Raw genomic sequence first — 22,806 nt, forward strand, 5'->3', positions numbered from 1 at the left:
TCTTCTTTCATCTTGCATACGCTGCTAAATGCCAAATTGTTTTGTTTATCAATTGCATTCCTGTTGCCACTTATTTCTTGGTGTTATTTATATGTGTATTTTTTCTCTCTCATTATTTATGCCGACAGATATGTATCGGATATTGTTTTGTGGGCTCGCACACAAGCTTGCTTAGCCCCTAAATGTTTTGTAACTGTGTTTAAAAATCTTAAATAAAGGAAATTTGAATTTATTTATTCATTTTTTGCCAGATGATAATATTTCATAAGAAATATCCTGTGGTTGTACGACTCCACATTGTTTGAGATTGTCATCCAATGTGTCTGGCTTTTACTTGAGAGAAGGTCATCGAAAGATTACGAACATTTCCGATAAGTAGGCACATGTCGATGATAAGCAGATGCCGTTTTTTTCCATAACATGGAGATATAATAAAATTGGTATCTTTCAGCAAAATTACTCCGTGTGAAAGGCGTTGTTTGTTATTATTTGTACGTAACTAGGGACGTGAAGATGAGGAATTTGGTATTTTTTCTGGTCGTTTTGGGTCTAACGTGCCTGGTAAGCAGAAAATCAAATAATATATTAAAAGCGCTCGAATATTATTGTATAAATTTTACAGGTTTACTATTCAGTGAGTTTTAATTATTATTATTTTTTTCACGTTATAGGCATTATGCGAGGGAAAAACATGCGAGAAACAAGAAGATTGCGGTTCGGACGAATGCTGTGTGCACGTACATGATTTCATGAGCTCCAAATGCAAGAAGAGGAGAGAAAAGGGTGACTATAGTCAAGCTTTTAAATTACAAACCTCGGCTAACGAACACTTCGGTTAACGAGCAAAACATTTGAGCAAATTTTGACTCGGTTAACGAGTGAAGATTCGCCTTACGAGCAAACATTTTGTACTATTTATTTTCACTTTATCACAACTGAGGTTGACTGACGGTTCTTCGCTTTCCTCCATTCACGTACGTGTGGAATTGTGGCCAATATTCTTCCCTGCAGTCTCCGGTAAGCGTGCCTCACTCGAAAAATGAACACACATAGGCGTGTGTGTGAGTTTACGATACCAAAACAGATGTAGCATTGTAGATCACGCGTATGTGTGGTTGAAGGTTTATTTATATATTTTTGATTTCGCTTGGAGAAAACTGCGAGCTAACTGCAGTATTGAACGTGACTATGGACTAGCTCAGGGATAGGGGCCAACACTTGTCGAAGTGATTGGAGACTGGACGTGCATGAGGATGGCATCCAAGAATACCAGCGATTCGGATAACCAGCACGTTGGCGAAACGAATTAAGCTCGTTAACCGAAGTTTTACTGTAATTAGCTAATTAACAAATTGTTCAATTTCATATTGGGGTGAGGGAGGGGAAACAAGGAGAACGTCAATTTTATTTTCATTGCAACGTTTTGTTTGTCGTCGTTAAGGTTTCTTCTGTTTCCCGGATGCGGACAAATTCAAGAAAGACAATAAATACCGATTGCTCTGCCCTTGCCAGGATGGACTCGAATGCAAGCCGGAACGAATTGAAGAGAAGGATGGGGTGAGTTTTTCTATTTTATACCTTTTCCAGCCTGGTATGGAAACAAAAGGAATATCCGATAAGCGGAGAAACGAAACGCTTAGCACACATTTTCCGATCTACGCCATGCAGTAATTACCGTATTTTAACGTGTGTAAACAACCTCTTTTTTGCCGAAAAATTCGAGGGGGGTTTCTTATACATGCATAGGGCAATAGAAGTCCGTTATAACGACAGTTCACAATCGACAGAAAATTGTCTTTATAACGGTCTTCTTGCCCTAGAAAAATGTACACGTACAAAACAGTCATGTAACAGTCCTTATTATACAGCCCTGTAAAGACCACGTGCTGTATCTTATTTTCTTGTTTAGAGCTTTTTAAAAAATGCTTAATTTTTTTTGGAGAGACATTTACATCTCCAAATATTTACATGCCCGAAAAATATTATCACTGCGCTTACTTAAAAAAATTTAAAAACAAATTTATCCAATTTCGTACAAAATATCGAAAATGATGTAATTTTTTTTTGTAATGGAAAAGTTGGTCAATAATTAAAAATCTAAAATTAGTCAAACTACTAATTGTAATTGTCATAATTGTAATTTTCTGCCCTGTTGGCGTCCGACAAGAAGTCACCAAGTTACAATTCACCTCTTTCATAGAATCATAGCCGATTTACGATACGTGACCGGACTTAAGCAGGTGCAGCCTACGATGGGGTGACCAGATCATGCGATTGAGAAACCGGGACAAATTCCGATAAAACACCGGAGTCGAATTGCAAAACAATGGCTAAAATTACCCGTTGGCTTAAAGCATGCGCCAACGTTTTTCTAATTGTTGAACTTAAGTGAACATCTTCGTGAACCGGCAAGAATGTGAAAAGTAATTTGCGAATAGGCGAAAAAAAGTATACAGGGTGTTCTGTTAATGGACCGACAAACTCAGAGGGTTGTTAGTAGGCATCAAGAGGAACAGAAATTGCAATGGAACATGGTGTCGCAAACCACGTTGAGAGGGTGAAAATCGCGAAAAACGCATGCAGGTTTTGCCGTCACGGTAACGAAAAAAAGTACAATAATAACAACAAAAAGATTTATTTGATTAAATATTACAAGAATTGTTTGAAGTGGCGGCCGCTGAGGTCATTGCGCAGTCTTCAACGACTTAAAAACGATTCCCAGACGCGCTCGAAGATACAACGTATGCTTATGATGTCTGCCGCAGCGACGACAATCCACGCAATGAGATCCTCAGCTGCGTCCACAGGCGTCGCATAAACGAGTGATTTATGGTGACCCTATAAGAAAAGTTACACGGATTGAGATCCGGCGAACGTGGATCCTGCTACACATGCTTAAACCGCAATAGCGCTTATTTACGTCGTCAGCAGCGCGTGATCCTACCTCAGCGCATGCGTTTCACGACACTGCTTACGTCAGATATGGTGAGCGAACCCACGAACGTATTCAGCGATCAGCTGCCATCCACTTTTCGTCTCCTCTGGACTCAGAACCCATGCGTTTTTAGAGATTTTCACCCTCTCAGCATGGTTTGCGACACCATGTTCCATTGCAATTTCTGTTCCTCTTGATGCCTACTAACAACCCTCTGAGTTTGTCGGTCCATTAACAGAACACCCTATATTAGGAAATATGCTTGCGGCCCTGTATTAGGCATAGGATCCACAAATTCGCTCCGCAAATTAACAAAGGTTGAGAACCGCTGCATAATATTGTTTATATACGTTGATATACACCAAGTAACTCGCTATGTGTATTTTATTATTATTTTTTTCATTTCTTTCAGCGCACAATTTACTACAATTCCAAGTGCCAGGAGCCTTCATGGATCATGTGAAACTGAATACATTTTCTTTGTAATTTAAGCCAAGTATAAATGACCTCTGACATTGATGGAAATATAGTTCGTCTTCAAATACTATTTAAAATGCATGTTTTGTGGATTTTTCATTCATATTTTTGCGATATCTCTTCTTTGAATGGGCGAATTTCATAATAAAACGTTTCAAATGTGTGTGGTGTTCTGAAATTTTTGTTTAATTAATTATGTTTTTTTTTAAACTGAGCTCAAAGGGTCTAGTTCATGGGTGGGTGACCAACCAGCACCTCCTAGCGAGAGAAAGGTTCTTCGGATACATCAGTAACTTCACTTTCCCTCGACGATGTTTTGGCTATGATTGGCAACTTAACATTATCAATTTTTTTTGGCGTATGGACGGTGCCGTCTTAAAGCGTGGGGCCACACCCGGGCACGGCCCGTACGGAGGGGGGGGGGTTCTCAGGTGTAGAGGGAGGCCCACATAATAATGACATCTCGTAAAGATTTTCGAGACTGAGCATGCAAATTTATAAGCAACCACTTCTAATCGTGGTGGGGGGGGGGGGTACTCGGGAAAATCTATTAATCTACCCGGGCACACATATAGTTTTTAACTTCCCGTACTTTCCATGAAGGAATTCTTACCGGAACATCTTTGTGGGGGGCATTCAGCCCACGGGCCAAACGTAGTGCACCCTGGTCTAAACCAACAAAGACAGCCCCGTTCCTTGGTTTAGTAAGAACCAATTGAAAGAAACCATGAATTTTTTTTTCGCCAAGCAGCGTATATAAATAATATTTAATTTTGTTTTTATTACTATGGTGATAGCAGGGATTCCATTGCAACGGTGTCTTTCGCATGTGTAAATAATAGAGCGCTATAAAATTGCAACAGTAGAGCTCTTGCTTCCACCTGCAAAAAATAAAACATGCGTATTTTAGTGGGTTTTGTCTGCCATAAAAATTCATACTATTCGTTACGCTTGCGCAGTCACCGCACAGAGCCACTGCTTCGCAATAAACATTTATTACGACGAAACATAATGATTATCTGGGTTAATAAAAAGGAAGACAGACATAGAAATTTTGAACCTCATGCTTTCGTGTGTAGTGACTCTCTGCCTCCAATACTCGGAATCACGTGGCACTCTCGAGGTCGTTGAAACGACTCTTGGGAGACGTCTGTGAGGGGCACCACACGCTGTCAAGTAGTTCATCAGGCCCGTAGCCAGAAATTTCGTTCAGAGGGGGACCAAAGTGATAGAACAATTGATTTGGCCATCTTTTTCCCTTTTTTTCGGTCAGTTTCGCACATTTCGGGGGGGGGGGGCATCCGACCCCCAAGCCCGCCCGCCCCCGCTACAGCCTTGCTGTTCATCTAGACAGGCCAAATGATCTAGAATAGACGAGCCAGACCCTTGACGAGCCTTTTTTTACGGGCTTCAGTGACTTTATATCGTGAAGAAAAAAAAAAAAATAAGAATCGTCCCTGGTACCTAGACTGCAGCCCTATCAGCCCCCACCCTTTTTGGGGATCACGGACAGCCCTGTTCCTTGGTCTAGTAAGGATCACGGCAGAACATTCATACAAATTTGGCTTAAAAATAAGTGCTACAGGTATTGTATGACCTCATAAAGTTAAAGCAGCCACGATTACATGCCGTAAATCGGGCTAAACTAAAAGTACTAGAATGCTTTATTTATTTTATTTATTTATTATTGTTACCAGGCATTTTATATAAATGATATGTCATAGGAAATATCCAGCAATTGTAGAAATATAGCATTTCCGATAAGTAGGCTCGTGCTGATGATAAGCAGATGCCGTTTTTCCCATAATATCGTATATATAATAATAAAACTGGTATCTTTCAGCAAAATTACTCCATGTGAAAGGCGTTGTTCGTTATTATTTGTACGTAACTCGGGACAGTAAAGATGAGGACTTTGATAATTTTTCTGGTCGTTTTGAGTCTAATGTGCCTGGTAAGAACAAATAAAATAACATAATGCGCTTGAATATCTACTCTCTATAATATAAAATCGCAAACTCGAAACGGGCCCGTTTCTAAGAAACGGAAATTAATGACGATTGTATGTAACGGAAGTCGGCAACGTTTTTATGCAACGGAAGTCGGTGACGTTTTTATGTGACAAAAATCTGTTACGATTTTGTGTTACGGAAGTCGTTTACGATTTTGGGTCAAGTTTTCATTTAAAACTTTCATATCGGGACCCATTTGACCCCTCGGGACTAACTTATGTGTATGTACCGAGAGGTTTCCACATCCTTCAGCAGGGCCCCCAAACCAGCTTTTTCACGGGCCCCCTCTGTGGTTAATTTATAGTGTGAAAATCAAAACGTGATAAGAATCGTTCTTGCCCTTGTCAGGCCATGCCCTTGTGGTCATGCCGAGAGGTAGGTATATGTATAATATACATATATCACCAGTGCTCCCAACACACAGAGTCGGGGTACCCGGGAGCATTGCACATATACCTTGACGGGGAAGTTAAAAGGTTTCGTTTCCATGATGGACCTCATTGTTTTCTTGCTGCTTTGAAATTGAAAAATTTCCGATAGCGAAACCCAAGATATATCCAGCCTGGGGCCCCCCATAAAAATCTGCGAATTCGGTCCCGAGTAATTAATTGCGTGGGGCGCTGGATTTTATTCGTCGGTAAAATGAATACTAATGAATATTTGCCGGGGCCCTCACGGGGGAAGCCCGATAAGCTTCCGAGTCGGGGACCCTGTTTCATTTTGGGCCCTGGGTTTTATTCGTTAGTAAAATGAATAGAAATGAAAATTTTCTGGACGTCTGACAAGCTTCCAAGTCGGGCTCCGTGCGGAAATTGACAGGTTTCATTTTGGGGGCCCTGGATGAATTTCATTTTTTTTCTGTTGTTTAAAATTGTGGAATTTGCAACAGCTGAAGCCCGAGATAAATCCAGTCTGGGTCCCACACTAAAAATCTGTGTATTGCCCCCCCCCCCCACTGGATGTGGGGGGGCCCTTGATTTTATTCGTTGTAAAATTAATAAAAATGAAAAATGTTCGACAAGCCTCATTTCGGGTTCCCCTGGTTGAATCTCAATGAATTTTGTTGTTTAAAATTGTAAAATTTGCAGCATCGGTAGCCAGAGATTAATCCAGTGTATGGTGCTGGGTACCCTCATGGAGAGACGTTTTCTCGAGGTACTTGATGAACCACATTTTTATTGTAAAATTCGCTTCTTCATTAAGCTGGTGCTTTCATATGGAAGGGAGGCACAGTCCTTTTAGTTATTGTATAATGTTACAGGTGTACTAATCAATGAGTTTTAATTATTATTATTTTTCTGTTACGTTTTAGGCATTATGCAAGGAAAAAATATGCGACAAACAAGAAGATTGCGGTTCGGACGAATGCTGTAGGTACACGCATTCGATCAGGATCGCAAAATGCAAGAAGAGGATAGAAAAGGGTGACTATATATGGTCAAGCTTTTATATTAAAAACTTCGGCTAACGGACAGTTCGGTTAACGAGCAATTCGGATAACGAGCAGAAATTTTGAACGCATTTTGACTCGGTTAACGAGCGAAGATTCACCTTACGAGCGAAAAATTTTGCACTATTTATTTTCACTTTATCACAACTGAGCTGATGGTTCTTCGCTTTCCTCCATGCACGTATGTGTGGAATTGTGGGCAATATTCTCCCCTGCAGTCTCCGGTAAGCGTGCCTCACTCGAAAAATGAGCACACATAGGCGTGTGTGTGAGTTTACGATACCAAAACAGATGTAGTAAACCACACTTATGTGTGGTTGAAGGTATATTTATTTATTTATTTTTGTTCTGCTTGGAGAAAACTGCGAGGTGGTTTCATTATTGAACGTGATTTTGGACTAGCTCATGCTTAGGGGCCAAAACTTGTCGAAGAGATTGTTTCCTTGGGGAAAGACTTAGGGACTGGAGGTGTATGAGGATGGCATTCAAGAATACCATCGATTCGGATAACGAGCGCGTTGGCGAAACGAATTAAGCTCGTTAACTGATTTTCCACTGTAATTAGCTAATTAATAAATTGTTCAATCCCATATTGGGGTGAGGGGGAAACAAGGAACATACATTTTTTTTTTAAATTGGAACGTTTTGTCTGTTGTCGTTAAGGTTCCCACTGTTCGCCGATTACGGAGAATTACAAGAAAGGCAGTAAATACATGTTGCTCTGCCCTTGCCAGGATGGACTCGAATGCAAGCTGGAACTAATCGGAGCGAAGGATGGGGTGAGTTTCTCTATTTTTTTTTGTACCTTTTCCAGCCTGGTATGGAAACGAAAGGAATATCCAATGATCATACGCGTACGCAGAGTTTTCTCTAGGGGGGATGTTTACTGCTTTTCCTGCAAAATAACACTAATCTCGGCTTGGAGGCCCCTTCCCTCTTGCGTACGCCAATGTCCATGATGAAAGCAAAGAAACATTTCCCAATCTATCTCATGCATTAGTTACCGTATTATAACGTGTGTAAGGAACCGGTTTTTTGCAAAAAAATGTTGTTCCAAAAATAGGGGGGGGGGGGGGCGTCGTTCTTATACATGGATAGTGCAATAAATGTCCGTTATAACGACAGTCCACAATCGACAGAAAATTGTCTTTATAACGGACTTCTTTTTCTAGAAAAATGGACGTGTAAAACTGTTATGTAACAGCCCTTATTATACAGCCCTGTAAAGACCACGTGCTGTATCTTATTTTCTTGTTGAGAGCTTTTTAAAAAAATGCTTAATTTTTTTAAAACTGTTAACAAGAAATAAAGATACAGCATGTCGTCTTCATTACGGGCTACTACTACTAAACCATACATGCATCTCGTTCATATTCCCCTGCGGAACTTCTAAAGAATTGGTACATGTTGGAATGTTCTTGTCCGTGTTGTGAATCTAACGTGAAGCTTGCTTCTATGTTATGCTTGTTATAGCGCTGCCATCTGCCCCCGATTTTTCGAACTATGAGTGAAGTGTAATGATTGAAGATTTATTGTTGTATGCCTGTTGCTCTCTGTGGCGAGACTTTTTAACGGGAGGCCGGCTTGCAGCACCTCCTAGATATAGAAGGTCTCTCTGCTGTTTGCCGTAAACGTCATTCAGACAACCTAGCAAGTTTTCCACATTTTGAAACACAGCATCCTATTTCTTTTCTTCTTGTTTTGGCGTATAATCTTCCTGATTGGCTCACAAATACCGCATGGTGATTGGATGTGGGGGCATAGAAATCGCCAATTCTGAGCCCGATGATTTCTTTTCCTCACAACGATGATACTGGCACGAGCAAGGAATTTTTTTTCCTTGAATATTCTGAGGGAAAATTGACTACTTACTGAAGTCACAAGCAGAGTGCAGAGGCCTTCTATCTCTAAGAGGTGCTGATTCGCACCTCGAGGTTGGGAACTACAGAAAACCAACTTCAGCCGACCACCACTGTGACGACAGTGGGGTTTGTTCCCGGGCCCTCGCGATGAGAGTCCGTCATTATGAACACTCGACCACCACAGCGGCTTCATTACAGGGCTGTATACTAAGGAGTTGGTACCAGCTGACGTCATGCGTGACGTCATTGCTTAAACAGAACAGAGTGCGCTCGCTGTGCTATCCAGTCAATCACGATAGAGTTTGCGATCACTGTACTGCCTATTTCACTGATAATTTTGGAATTATTTTCAAAATTATCTTTTCGATTATTGTTGTATGGTTTGCTTTTGTCAGCATTTTGAACACTTAAAAGAGAGAAATTTCGGTATTTGTTTATGACCGCTGTGATGGTCGAGTAGTTATAATGACGGACTCGCATTGGGAGGACTCGGTTTCCATCTCCATCGCCGCCACAGTGGTGGTCGGCTGAAGATGGTTTTTTGTGCTTCCCAACTTAGCTAGGCGTGAATGAGAGTCGATCTTCCTTTTGAAAAGTCTGGCCACCGATAGCAACAGGCCTATAACTATACAATTACTCAATCATCACACTCCACTCATAGTTAGAATTATTGACGGCAGATGGCAGCACCGTATACATTCACTTCTGAAATTTTGATGGCAGCACTGAAAAATCAGACACAGCACTAGATACGCACTCAGAAAGACTATTAGGCACAAACACACTCTAATACTTCCGTCACAACTCATTAGGTACTACATTTCCCATGGCGATAGAACGAAGTTATTCTCGGTTTGAAAGAAAGCAAAAAGAAAGCACTACACACACATGACAAGCATTATACAGAAACAGACTTCACAGGTTCACATCACATTCATGCACGGTTTCCAGCATGGCCTCAGGTCTTCTTCGACCAATTGGTAAAAATCCCTCCATTGCGACAGCGTTGCGGGCCATGATCTGGCTAAGCGGAGGAGGTTATGATTTAGTTAAGAGGAGGAGGAGAAAAGATTACGATGTAAACTTACATTGAGAATATTTTCCTCGGACCCATTTCAGTCGAATCACGTGCGCTATTTAATTTCAATTGGGTTGATTGGAAGCCACCTCGAAACACATAATTTCAATTATCTTCTGAACTCTTTCCAATAATTTTCGATTATCTTTTTGTTTTCTTTTGAATTAGGCGTAGCTTTTAGAAGCCTTGGACTTCCTTTATTACCAATACAACGCAACATTAACACATGGGAAGCAAATATAAAAAGAAAACAATCCTAATGTAAAATGCTTGAAGTTATTATTAGCATTTTGGATGCTAAATATCACAATAGATAGTATTACTGCTATGGCGTCAATAGCCATCGCTATCAGATGAAGCGGGAGAGGTCCAATTTCCAGCCCAATATAATATAATAATAAGAGAAAAGGGAAAAGGGGACTTGGGCCATTTAAATTGTAAAAAACATGCTCTTTCGCCTTCATCAACACTCCTTAATTTTATGGCCACTTACTTAAAGGGCCCCTTCAAAGTTTGCGTAATAGCCGCTCCGTATTCTTCTTTTCTCTCTCTCTTCCCTATATACTGAAGCCTCTTGACCTTTGTAATTGCCACCTGCAGGCGATTGACTTTATTTCATCTATTGTACGCATCCCTTCTTGGGAATATGTGCTTTCTGACTTTCTTGCTTCCTCTCTACTTTTCTTTTCCTTCTTTTTTGTACAACTTCCCCCTCCCCCCACAGAAAACGTCTTCCTCCCATATGCTTCGAAAGATCGTAGGGGGTGAACCTTGACCAATGATGTCAATTTAATACTATTTGTACCTACGTAATCCTCATCACCCAATGGAAGGATCTTTCTTTGAAGCCGGACTACCAATTAGAAATAGGGGGTTGGTACCCCTCAAAACTTTACTTTTTGGAATCTTTGAAAATTTAGAGCAGATTGATTAGTGCAGTCTAGAAATCAAGTTGAAAAAAAATGTAGTTTTTTTTGTTTATATACATTTTCAACTGTAGCATCAGGAGCGGCGATCATCCGTGATGAAAGGGATGGAGGAAAAGGTAGGAAAGAAATTCTTACCACAATTCTAGTACATTATAGACGTTTAGTTAAAACATAAATTAGGAGGAATTAACAGGGGGCAGAGATGGTGAAATTAGGTATTTCAGTGATAAAAGAGAGATATTCCAACATCAAATTAAAATTATTATAATTGAACATACAGTATTTTGTTTATGTATTATGCAGAATTTGATATCGTGTAAAATGGATTTTTCTAATTGACTTTTATTTTGTGTAAATATAACTCGTTCTTTTCATATGATCATTTGATTAAATATTAATGCTAATGAAATTTAACTGATTCTTTCTTTCATGAGTCATCGTTTTATTCTAAATGTATATTGGACCACTAGGAGCCTGGGTTAATCTAGATAATTATATATATATATTCTTCCAGTGGTTCGATATAACAATGGTACCGTGACCATTCCCTTACAGTATTATTCCAAATTTTATTTTTTGTAATACTGTTCTTAATTCATAAATTTACCCTTTTATTACCTTCAGATAAAAATGTCAAAACATGAACAAATGATGACTCTTGAGAGAATGTTCAAATTGATATGGTCATAATGATAATTTAAAAGGAAAAAAAGAAACATTAAGTTGGTGTTGAAATTTATTATTGTATAGAAACTTTTGTGTTTTGGGAATTTCTACATTTACTTTCATTGAATTTTGATTTTATAATTTTGTGAAATCTTTTGAATATATTGCACTATGGCTGAAGATCCTAGCAATTTTAATAAGTTAGCAGGGTGCCAGGCATTAATTCCCCATTTTGACAACGTGTCCGCTGTCACTCCCCGATATTTTGTTGATACGTTAGAGGCAATCGCAAAAACCGCAAATTGTACTGAATCAGAGAAATTATTGTTGCTAAAATCCAGAGTTCAGGGAGATGCGTTGACACAGATCATTAACAATGTTGATTTGGAAAATGAGCAGAATTATGAAAACTTTAAACAGAAATTTTTGGATTTTTTCTCCACCAAAACAAGCCTTGCTACACGACAGCAACTTTTTTCGAATTGTCGCATGTCCTCCGACGAAGGGGTCAAAATCTATGCTGCGCGTGTTTCCACAAATACACAACAATTTTTCGGCAATGCCGATATCAGTAAACCCGAAGTGAAATCACTCTACGAACAAACACGACTAGCCAAATTCTTGGAAGGCCTCCTACCAAAATACAAAAGTTCTATTTTAGTGAAAGACCCCCAATCGTTTCAAGATGCTGTGAATTTCATTGAAACTTTACAAGTTAATGAATCATCAACACAACACGAGACAATTTGTAATGTAGAAAACAGCAAAGATAAAGAAATCAAGAGCTTACTAGAAACGCACACAAAACTGACCCACAACACACTTGCTGCACTACAAAAGCAGGTGGAAAATCTTCAACTGCACTCCGTGCCAAGGCACGAAAACAGTGCGCAATTTCGTTTTGAAAATAATCCCTCCACAACTCAAGCATTCTCTGAACCCCCACAGCAACATACTCACACACAGGTGTGGACCGCAGGTTGCGGTGGAAACACTTGCTGCAACGAAACAATTTCACACAGATTTCCACTCAATGATTTTGAAGGTCATAGACACCCTCATTTTGCTCAGAATTTTTGTGGAAACTGTGGTCGAAACAATCATACAACTTCAGAATGCTATGCTTATAATCCTGAGCACCGTTTCAACCAACGTTCACACGCCCCACGCACTCAAAATTTTCATCAGACATTTCATTCTAGTCGAGGACGTTTTAATACACGCAATCATTCACCACATCCTCGAAGAAGCAATAGAGACAGATCAGTAAGATTTGAGAACAACAACACATCTCATTCCGGTACTTCCGCGGCTAGAGTCCGTTCCCCCAACATGAATACCACTTCAACTTCTACAGAGCCGCAACAAGATACATGTATTACACAAGTTAAAACGATAAACACACAGATTCTGGATTCACAAGAAAATGATTTCTACCTTCCTGTTGCTGATGTGAAATTTGCTGGTTGCCAAACAACCAGTTTGATTGATTCTGGCGCCTCAGTCTCATTACTTCAGTATTCTGTTTTTCAGAAAATCAGAAATGACGCACGCATAAAAAAAGCTAACACTGATGTCAGAGTTAAATCTATTTCAGGAGAGCCACTAGATATTTTGGGGTCATTCAAAATCCCTCTCACTTTGGGAAATAAATGCATTATTCATTCATTTTTTATAGTCAGAAATGATTTAGCTACACAATACCAAGCAATAATTGGCTATGACCTTTTGAAGGCCCACAAATTCACACTCAACCTCGATAATGACGTATTAGAAGCTGGTAATACAAAAATTAAAATACGAGACGCCAATTCTCCAACTTGTAACACATTATCCACAGAGTACGCCCGACTAGCAACGAAAATCACACTTTTGCCACACGAATCCAGGGTAGTGTATTTGAAAACTGACATTTTGGCTAGTGAAGGGGATGATATAATGTTGACACCTACACTACAAAACGATGCTATAGAAGTACATAGAGCTGTGTGCTCCATCTCTAAAGATAAAACGATCCCCATTATGCTTTCGAACTTGACCGCTCGAAAAGTGGCTCTAAACAAAAACACTCGTGTAGGTACAATCACGAATGACGTAGAAATCAGAGACATGGAGGAAATCAAACAGTTACGCAGGCAGGAATTGTCGGAAAATGATTTTGAGCTGAGCCACTTAGACGTTCCAACTCGTTCGAAGCTATTGAAATTACTTTTTGAATTTGGTGATATATTTAGTAAACGCTTATACACCATAGGTTGTACAGATAAAATCACTCCTATTTTACAAGTAGATTCATCAAAACTACCATCTACTCGCCCCTACAATGTTCCCTACGCTTTGAGAGACGAATTAAAATGTCAGTTAAATGAATTAGAGCAAGCAAATTTGATTGAAAAATCAGACAGTCACATAAGCTTCCCTTTGATCATGATAAAGAAGAAAAATCCTTCAGGAGACCCGAAGCAACAGAAATGGCGATTGGTAGTAGACTATAGAAAATTGAACGCTCATTTAAAATATCCAAGATATCCTCTACCAATCATTCATCACTTACTGGAAATGCTACGGGGATCTAATCTTTTTTGCTCCCTTGATCTATCATCATCTTTTTGGCAGATTCCTTTGAAACCCGAGGATCGTGACATGACAACATTTAGCTCTCCATTTGGCTCGTTCCGTTACAAAACTATGCCTCAAGGCTTGAATGCTAGTCCGGAAACATTTTCCAATCTTTCAGATCAACTTTTAGCTCCTCTTTCGGATTTGAAAATTGCCAACTATATTGATGATTTTTGCTTGGGTGCCGACAATGTCTCACAAATGCTCTACAAATTGAGAAAACTATTCGAGAGGTTCCGCTATTTTGGTTTGACACTTAATCCAGCTAAATGTTCATTTCTTGTTCCTCAGATCGAATTCCTAGGTCATACTTTGAACAGTTCAGGCATTCGCCCCATTGAGACAAACATTAGAAAGATAGAAGACTTTCCAGTTCCCAACACCGTACGGAAAATTCGCCGTTTTATTGGGCTGGTTGGGTATTACAGGCGTTTCATACAAAATTTTTCAGATATTACGGCACCTATTACTAACCTCACTAGAAAGAGTAGAAAATTTCAATGGACTCAAGAGGCCCAGAATGCTTTTGACATTCTAAAACAAAAACTTTCGCAACCTCCAATTTTGATTCATCCGGATTTCAACAAGGAATTTATCCTTTCTACTGACAGCAGTGACGTTGCATTAGGTGCAATGATTGGGCAGAGAATAGACAATTCTAATGTCATACATCCAATTGCATATTTTTCCAAGAAGTTAAATCCCACACAAATTCGATACACTATTATGGAAAAAGAATTAATGGCCATTGTGGAATCTGTAAAAGCATTCAAGTACTATTTGTATGGTAGACATTTCACTATTAGGTGTGATAATGCTGCTTTGACCAAATTATCGAAATGGGATTCACCAGGTAGCAGAGTCACTCGATGGTTTGCATTTCTCTCAGAATTTAATTATGATTTTGAATTAATCAAATCTTCGGAAAACCAAGTCGCCGATATTTTTTCACGTGACTTTCATGTGAATACAGTACAGATCACTTTACCTACCATAGAGGAGATAAAGTTGGCTCAGCGCGAAGATCCTAAATTGTCAACCATAATCTCTACATTAGAAGACGATAACACTCAACACTCAAAGCTCAGGATTAAGTATGTCCTATCGAATGGTCTTCTTATGCACAAAGGGATTATCACTCGCTCAGGGGGTCAGAAGATCATACTACAAATAGTTATACCTAACAAGTTCAAACCACACATTCTTGCAGCCAACCACTTGACACACTTTGGACACTTAAAAACATACCACGCCATTAAAGAGAAGTATTTCTGGGATAATTTATACACAGATACAAAACATTACGTAGAATCTTGCACACATTGCATATCTTTCCGATCTCCTCGTAGAGTACCACCTGTCCCATTGCAACGTCATTTTATTCCATCTCGACCAATGGAATATGTCTCTTGCGATTTTGTCGGAAGATTGCCTAACACCTCACGTGGAAACTGCTACATACTTACGTTCATTGATCATTTCACAAAATTTGTGAAACTGTACGCAGTTCCCGACCAAACATCAAAAACAACAGCAGAGAAATTCCTCGACTTTGCTTGCACTTTTGGATTTCCTGAGAAATTATTATCAGACAAAGGTTCAAATTTTGTGAGTGACCTTTTTAAAACACTTTGTAGTCGCCTAGGGGTAACGAAATTACAAACAACGGCGATGTGCCCACAATCCAATGGTCAAAGTGAAAGGATAAATTCTAACTTGAAGAAGTCCCTCTCTATATTTGCACTAGGAACAACTGATTGGGATGCATACATTAATTACTATGAATTAATTTATAATTCAACTATTCATCAAGCAACACAGGAAAAGCCGGCATATTTACATCTTTCCTACGACCCTACACTTCCAACAGACATTCTTAATCAGACAACTCCACATACACGTGTCTCATATTCTGATTTTGTCACACAAAAAACAACACAACTGCAGTACACATTCAACAAAGTGCGTGAAAGTCTAATTACATCAGCAGAGAAGCAGGAAAATTACCAACGAAAATTCGCGAAAGATAGGAATTTTCACCCAGGTCAGTTAGTATTCTTGCATCAACCCGACGCTGATAGACACGCTTCGCTTCCTAAGCGAAGAAATTTCGTCGGTCCCTACAGAATTCTCACAGTTCACAATCCTGTAAATTTTACAATAATTGATACAAGAAATCCAAAAGCAAAACCTATTAAAGTACATGCAAACAGGTTGATCCCATTCAAAGAAAGACGTCAAGAATTGGATTATATGCACAGTACTATTAGGGAAAACAGGAATAGTAGAAATCCGGCAGACTCCATTGTACAACAAAGGCCACACGCTAGTTTCGATGAATTGTCTGACCTTCAATGGCTTCAATGTATTTCTCCTAGTGCCGCACGTTCGGTGGGGAACCCACCCAGCAGTAGCCCAGGGCACTATTCCGAGGAGCCTTCTCGAAACACAGATAACCCTGCCGTTGTAATACCACAATCTTCTATTCAAGGATGTCAAGCACAAAGGCCTTCCACAAGTACAGCAAGTGATGCACCCCCTGCTCTGGATAATATGTCCCGTAATTTATTGCCTCAGCGTTCCGTTGGTCATCGATACAATTTGCGCTCTAACCGGCCGGCACAAATTAACACTTTCACTTTTGGAACATATTAATCAAGTGTTGTGTATGTAAATACATAAATAATATGGGACTTGCAAATATAAATTTTTTTAAAAATTTCTATAACGATTATTCGAAAATTAATTCATCGAATTTTATAATCGTATTCAGTGATAAGTTTTTTTTTTATTACTGGAATTCCGTCGTGGATACAAATATGCTGTTGATTGTTCAGTGAGAAGGGCCCCTCATTGGACGGTGAACGCTTATTTGTTTCCAATTTTCTTTTTTTTTCATGCAAAATTTTTCTTCAAACTCACTATCTCTCCTTCACAAATTAAATTTGAGGTAGACATTGAAGTACACTGCAAGTTTGATCAAGTCCCACCTTATTTAAAAAAAAAAAAAAAAAAAAAAAAAAAAAAAAAATTCATATATGTACATATCTCTATTTTTGAAGAAGCAGAAGATGAAGCATTCAGCAACAATGACTGTCAAATTATGTTTATATTGAAAACTATATGTTTAATGGATGCATTTACATTGTTCATTTCTATGCGTAATCAATTTCGCACTATTATATTTGAGAAAAAATTGTTAAAACCTTGAAAACAAAGTAGAGTTATAATGGAATTATGAAAAAAAAGTTATTATGAAAGTTTGAGAAAAAAATGAGACTATGAGAAAAAAAAAAAGAGAGAAAAAAAAAAATGAAATTATAAAAGGAAAATTGAACGTATAGAAAAAAGATGAAAGTATAGAGAAAAAAAAAAGGGAAATGAAAGTATACAAAAAAAGACGAAAACAAAATAAGGATGAAAAAAATGAAATTAAGAAAAAAAAAAAAATTGAAATTATGAAAGAAGAAAAAATGGAAGTGAAAAAAAAAAAAAAAAAAAAAAAATTTTTTCAAAATGTTAAAAATGTGCATGAGGAGCAAAAGTATTAATGTTGTACACTTATGCATGCAAGTACTTTCATGTAAATATCCACATATAGCATATATGCAATTTTGTGTTAAGAATACGACATACTGAGTATTAGTGTAGTATAATTTGATGTTGGAATCTATAATCCCTCAGAGTTATTAGGGTTTTAATATTTATATTGAGCATTTAAACAAGTTTAATTTGGGAATGATTATAAATGATCACACTGTGGTAAGATTTTTTCTTTCTCTGCCAAATGGTTTATATATATTATGTTTCTATATCTCTTCAAAGTTCATAATTCATAAGTGAAATGTGCCCGTACTCTCAGGACACCGCTCACAAATTTCAATTAACTCTGCTTAGAGGAGACAGTTATCAACTGTTTCAAACTTTCCCTTCGAACGATGCAAATTCCTTTTCAGCAGACAACGACATCGATCACTCAGACTCGTTGATGCGATGGTTCACCGAGTAATGTGGCAGTGATATCTTCAAGCAAAGAAATTTGCTAACTTCACTAATGTGTTCCAAACTTCACAGTGAACTGCCATTTCCAGACACCATAAACTGAAATTGTTTACGTGCAATTTCTCTTGGATACGCCTACGGAACGAGATGCTTCGTCGGTGTCGCACTTTGGTTGTCCTCAGTCGTCTGTGTAACAAATAGTGTTCGGGACTGACTGCACGTCTGAACACGAACGAACGGTCGAATATTTCGTTTAATAATTTTCGCTTCGACAGTACTCCAGCGTCGTCCTCTATTCAGTGACTGACATGTGAAAAGAACAAACACATTCGACGCTCTATACACATTCGCTGCAAAGTGCAACCCACGCTGAACATCATGAGGACTGATTCCTGACATTGGGTCTAGTGCGGATTGAGCCACAACAAGCCAATTTGTTTCCTGTACAGCTGGATTTTTGAAAATTTACACTTTCGAACTAATAACACTCGAGGCACTGAACAAGTACGTTGAAGTTCAGAGTAATGAATGTGCTGTAACTAATCTAGAATCAATGCGCAGCATTTTCAGGGAAACATGTTCTGCGACACTTAATGTTACATTTATTTCAGTGATAAATGCAACAGTGATTTTCTTGTTGCTGTGTCTAAACGTATTATTGATATATTTTTGTGACGTTATCCGAAGAAATTATATGTATCTTCGCTATTCCGAGAAAAAAAAGTACTTCCGATAAATCATCGAAAGGGATGATACGTAATCTACGTTATGAATTCATGAAATTTTTTAAAAAAGCTTCTGTGTATTTCATGCTCAGCGATTTTTGCAAAGCTCTTTTGTATATTTTTTTATTTCTGCTTATATTATCTTCTGCAATTCACTTACGACAATATCGAAGCACATGTATATATCTACAACACATAATGTATATTCACTTCAAATTTTTATATTACATATATATATTTTTTTCTTTTCGCATATGTATATCTAGGTACCAGTATTCTTTTCAATGCATTCCTACATTGCTTACCTTTGTGTCAAGTTATGTACATTTGTACATATCAGATTTTCATTCATGTTTTGAAGAGCAAACATAATTTTATTGCCAGTATTGTAATCTCCCGACTTATATTTTCTTTTTCTCTTTTTTTCGTTTTTTTTTCTTTTTCCGCAAGATGGATGTGCATTGCTATGGCGTCAATAGCCATCGCTATCAGATGAAGCGGGAGAGGTCCAATTTCCAGCCCAATATAATATAATAATAAGAGAAAAGGGAAAAGGGGACTTGGGCCATTTAAATTGTAAAAAACATGCTCTTTCGCCTTCATCAACACTCCTTAATTTTATGGCCACTTACTTAAAGGGCCCCTTCAAAGTTTGCGTAATAGCCGCTCCGTATTCTTCTTTTCTCTCTCTCTTCCCTATATACTGAAGCCTCTTGACCTTTGTAATTGCCACCTGCAGGCGATTGACTTTATTTCATCTATTGTACGCATCCCTTCTTGGGAATATGTGCTTTCTGACTTTCTTGCTTCCTCTCTACTTTTCTTTTCCTTCTTTTTTGTACAACTTCCCCCCCCCCCCCACAGAAAACGTCTTCCTCCCATATGCTTCGAAAGATCGTAGGGGGTGAACCTTGACCAATGATGTCAATTTAATACTATTTGTACCTACGTAATCCTCATCACCCAATGGAAGGATCTTTCTTTGAAGCCGGACTACCAATTAGAAATAGGGGGTTGGTACCCCTCAAAACTTTACTTTTTGGAATCTTTGAAAATTTAGAGCAGATTGATTAGTGCAGTCTAGAAATCAAGTTGAAAAAAAATGTAGTTTTTTTTGTTTATATACATTTTCAACTGTAGCATCAGGAGCGGCGATCATCCGTGATGAAAGGGATGGAGGAAAAGGTAGGAAAGAAATTCTTACCACAATTCTAGTACATTATAGACGTTTAGTTAAAACATAAATTAGGAGGAATTAACAGGGGGCAGAGATGGTGAAATTAGGTATTTCAGTGATAAAAGAGAGATATTCCAACATCAAATTAAAATTATTATAATTGAACATACAGTATTTTGTTTATGTATTATGCAGAATTTGATATCGTGTAAAATGGATTTTTCTAATTGACTTTTATTTTGTGTAAATATAACTCGTTCTTTTCATATGATCATTTGATTAAATATTAATGCTAATGAAATTTAACTGATTCTTTCTTTCATGAGTCATCGTTTTATTCTAAATGTATATTGGACCACTAGGAGCCTGGGTTAATCTAGATAATTATATATATATATTCTTCCAGTGGTTCGATATAACATTACAGTGTAACCTAACATAACGGACATCCCGTTAACGGACAATTTTATGATCCCCGGTCTGATGGAATACTGCGGTTCCCAATTTCGAGCCGATGTCCCCGTTAAAAAGTCTCGTCGCAGAGACGCAACAGGCCTACAACGGTATAATTATTCATTCATTACACTTCACTCACTACGGAAGGAGAAAAAAACTCATAGTTTTAAAAAGTTGATTGCAGATGGCAGCACTACAACTAACAAGCATTACACAGAAACAAACTTCATGGAAGGTCGCTCTATATGTGCACACACATTCCAACATGTACCAATTCGTTTGAAGTTCCGTAGAGGAATAGGGACGAGGTGCATGTTTGGTTCAGTAGTGGTTTCATGGAATAGGGATTAACTCCCTTTATTCCCCCCCCCCACACGCGCGCGCGCACACACACACACACACGCACGCGCACACACACACACTCTCTCACGTTTAAATTGCATAGGAACCAATTGCGGCCGAAGTCTCAAACGTCGTATAAATATCAAAGTCGTATAAATGAGGTTAAACGGTATATTGTTCGTCCCCATTAGCAGACAAAATTTTTGGTCCCATGGTGTCCGTTATCGGGAGGCTCTACTGTACTTACCAACCACTTCTTGGATTTAATTCATTTCTTAGCTGATAGATTATAAGAAGATTGTAAAAGTACCACGCGCACATCTGTGACAACACCACAAACGGGAGATTCCTTCACTCAAAACAGCAAATAAACAACTAAAATGTGAAAAAAAACAACACGTTTCGTGCGCTGCTGTGGTCTGCTAAAAAAAGTGCTTGGGCAGTGACGTCACTCAGTAGCTCCGAGACCACGCCCACTGCGTTGAAGCGGCAACTCAGCACCTCATCCTAGAGATAGAAGGCCTCCACACGGATTGTCAAGTTCATCCACAACGTCACCAAGACAAGTTTGCCATGTTTTGAATCAAAGCATCCTATTTCGTTTCTCCTTATTTTGGCACAGAATCTTCCTGTTGCGGTAAACAAAAAGATTCATTTGATTAAATATTACAAGAATTGTTTGCAGTGGCGGCCATTGCACAGTCTGCAACGACGTAAAAACGATTCCTAGACGCGCTCGAAGATACCAGGTATGCTTCTGATGTCTGCCGCAGCGACGACAATCCGCGTTATGAGATCCTCCGGTGCGTCCACAGGCGTCTCATAAACGAATGATTTAAGGTGACCCCATAGGAAAAAGTCACTCGGATTGAGATCCGGTGAACGTGGAGGCCAAGCAATGGGTCCTGCACTTCCAATCCACCTCTTTGGGTATGTAACATCGAAGTGATTATGCACCTCGCCGGAAAAATGTGCAGGGGTACTATCATACATGAACCTCGTTCTACCTGAGCCTCGCTGCACTGGCCATCTGTTCGATTGTGAATCAGGTGCATATCAGCGTGTTCCTCGTTCATGTAGTTCAGAGATCACGATACTCATTGAAGCAGACAACTTAACTGCTACAAGTGCTTAAACCACAATAGAGTGCTAATTTACGTCGTCAGCAGCGCGTAATCCTACCCCAGCGCATGCGTTTCACGACGCTGCTTACGTCAGATATGGTGAGCGAACCCACGAACGCCTTAAGCGATCAACTGACACCCATCTTCCGTCTCCTCTAAACTCAGAGCCTGCATGCGTTTTTCGCGATTTTCACCCTCTGAACGTGGTTTGCGACACCATGTTCCATTGCAATTTCTGTTCCTCTTGATGCCGATTCACAACCCTCTGAGTTTGTCGGTCCATTAACAGAACACTCTGTATTAGAAAGTAGCCTTGCGGCCCTGTATTAGGCATAGGCTTGCGCATCAGGCGACAAAGTCTCTCCGCGAATCAACAGAGGTTGAGAACCGCTGGATAATGTTGTTGATATACGTGTTCCCTTTCTTTCTATGTGTATTTTATTTTATTTATTTATTTATTTTTTCATTTCTTTCAGGTCACTGCTCATTACCATTCAGAGTGCAAGGAGCCTTCATGGTTCATGTGAAACTGAATACATTTTCCTTGCAATTTAGGTCAAGTATAAACGACCTACGTGTATTGAGGGGAAATAAAGTTCTTCTTACAATGGGCAATTCCATAATAAAAACGTTTCAAATGTTTGTGTGTGTTGTTCTGAAATTTTGTTTAATTAATTATGCTTTTTTAATTGAGCTCGAATGGTCTAGTTCGGGGATGACCAACCCGCGGCACGGCATGGTATCAAGAGTGACACGCGAACGCTTTTCCAAAATCAAATATAAAGTCTATTCCATTTTCCAATTAAAAATAAATCCCCTCCAACTTGTAAACAAGCCTTTTTCCCCAGTTCAGACTCTTCACGACCCCCCCCCCCCCTAATATGAATTTGTGTGAAAAACAAAAACAGAATCAAATCTGATGAGAATTATATCGGGCCCCCGGGCAGGAGCC

The 22,806-nt window shown here is 38.9% G+C and overlaps 1 protein-coding gene across 3 annotated transcripts; it reads left to right on the forward strand.

Moving 5' to 3' along the window:
* Nucleotides 1-403: 403 nt before the first annotated feature.
* LOC149088652 (U3-aranetoxin-Ce1a-like) lies at nt 404-22,462 on the forward strand. Of its 3 annotated transcripts, none has more exons than XM_089248496.1 (4): nt 404-561; nt 672-783; nt 1,442-1,557; nt 3,348-3,586. In XM_089248496.1, exons 1-4 carry the CDS (start codon nt 514-516, stop codon nt 3,396-3,398), a joined length of 327 nt encoding a protein of 108 aa, XP_089104622.1. In that variant the 5' UTR covers nt 404-513; the 3' UTR covers nt 3,399-3,586. The 3 variants fall into 3 exon arrangements, with proteins under 3 accessions (XP_089104622.1, XP_089104636.1, XP_089104628.1); XM_089248510.1 differs by lacking the exons at nt 672-783; nt 1,442-1,557; nt 3,348-3,586 and adding exons at nt 6,737-6,848; nt 7,538-7,653; nt 22,331-22,462 and having other exon boundaries at nt 412-561; XM_089248502.1 differs by lacking the exons at nt 404-561; nt 672-783; nt 1,442-1,557; nt 3,348-3,586 and adding exons at nt 5,273-5,366; nt 6,737-6,848; nt 7,538-7,653; nt 22,331-22,462.
* The last annotated feature ends 344 nt before the right edge of the window (nt 22,463-22,806 follow it).

This window comes from Pholcus phalangioides, unplaced genomic scaffold (genome assembly GCF_987345545.1).
Source record: "Pholcus phalangioides strain wild (caught in Gottingen) unplaced genomic scaffold, Ppha-v1.0 ptg000003l_1, whole genome shotgun sequence".
Taxonomy (NCBI): Eukaryota; Metazoa; Arthropoda; class Arachnida; order Araneae; family Pholcidae; genus Pholcus; species Pholcus phalangioides.

Bases quoted from the DNA above. Each gene is read 5' to 3' on its own strand.
- LOC149088652 (XM_089248496.1), top strand. From the start codon at position 514: ATGAGGAATTTGGTATTTTTTCTGGTCGTTTTGGGTCTAACGTGCCTG. The intron at 562-671 runs GTAAGCAGAAAA...TTCACGTTATAG, and splicing joins TTTTGGGTCTAACGTGCCTG to GCATTATGCGAGGGAAAAAC. The intron at 1,558-3,347 runs GTGAGTTTTTCT...CATTTCTTTCAG, and splicing joins GAATTGAAGAGAAGGATGGG to CGCACAATTTACTACAATTC.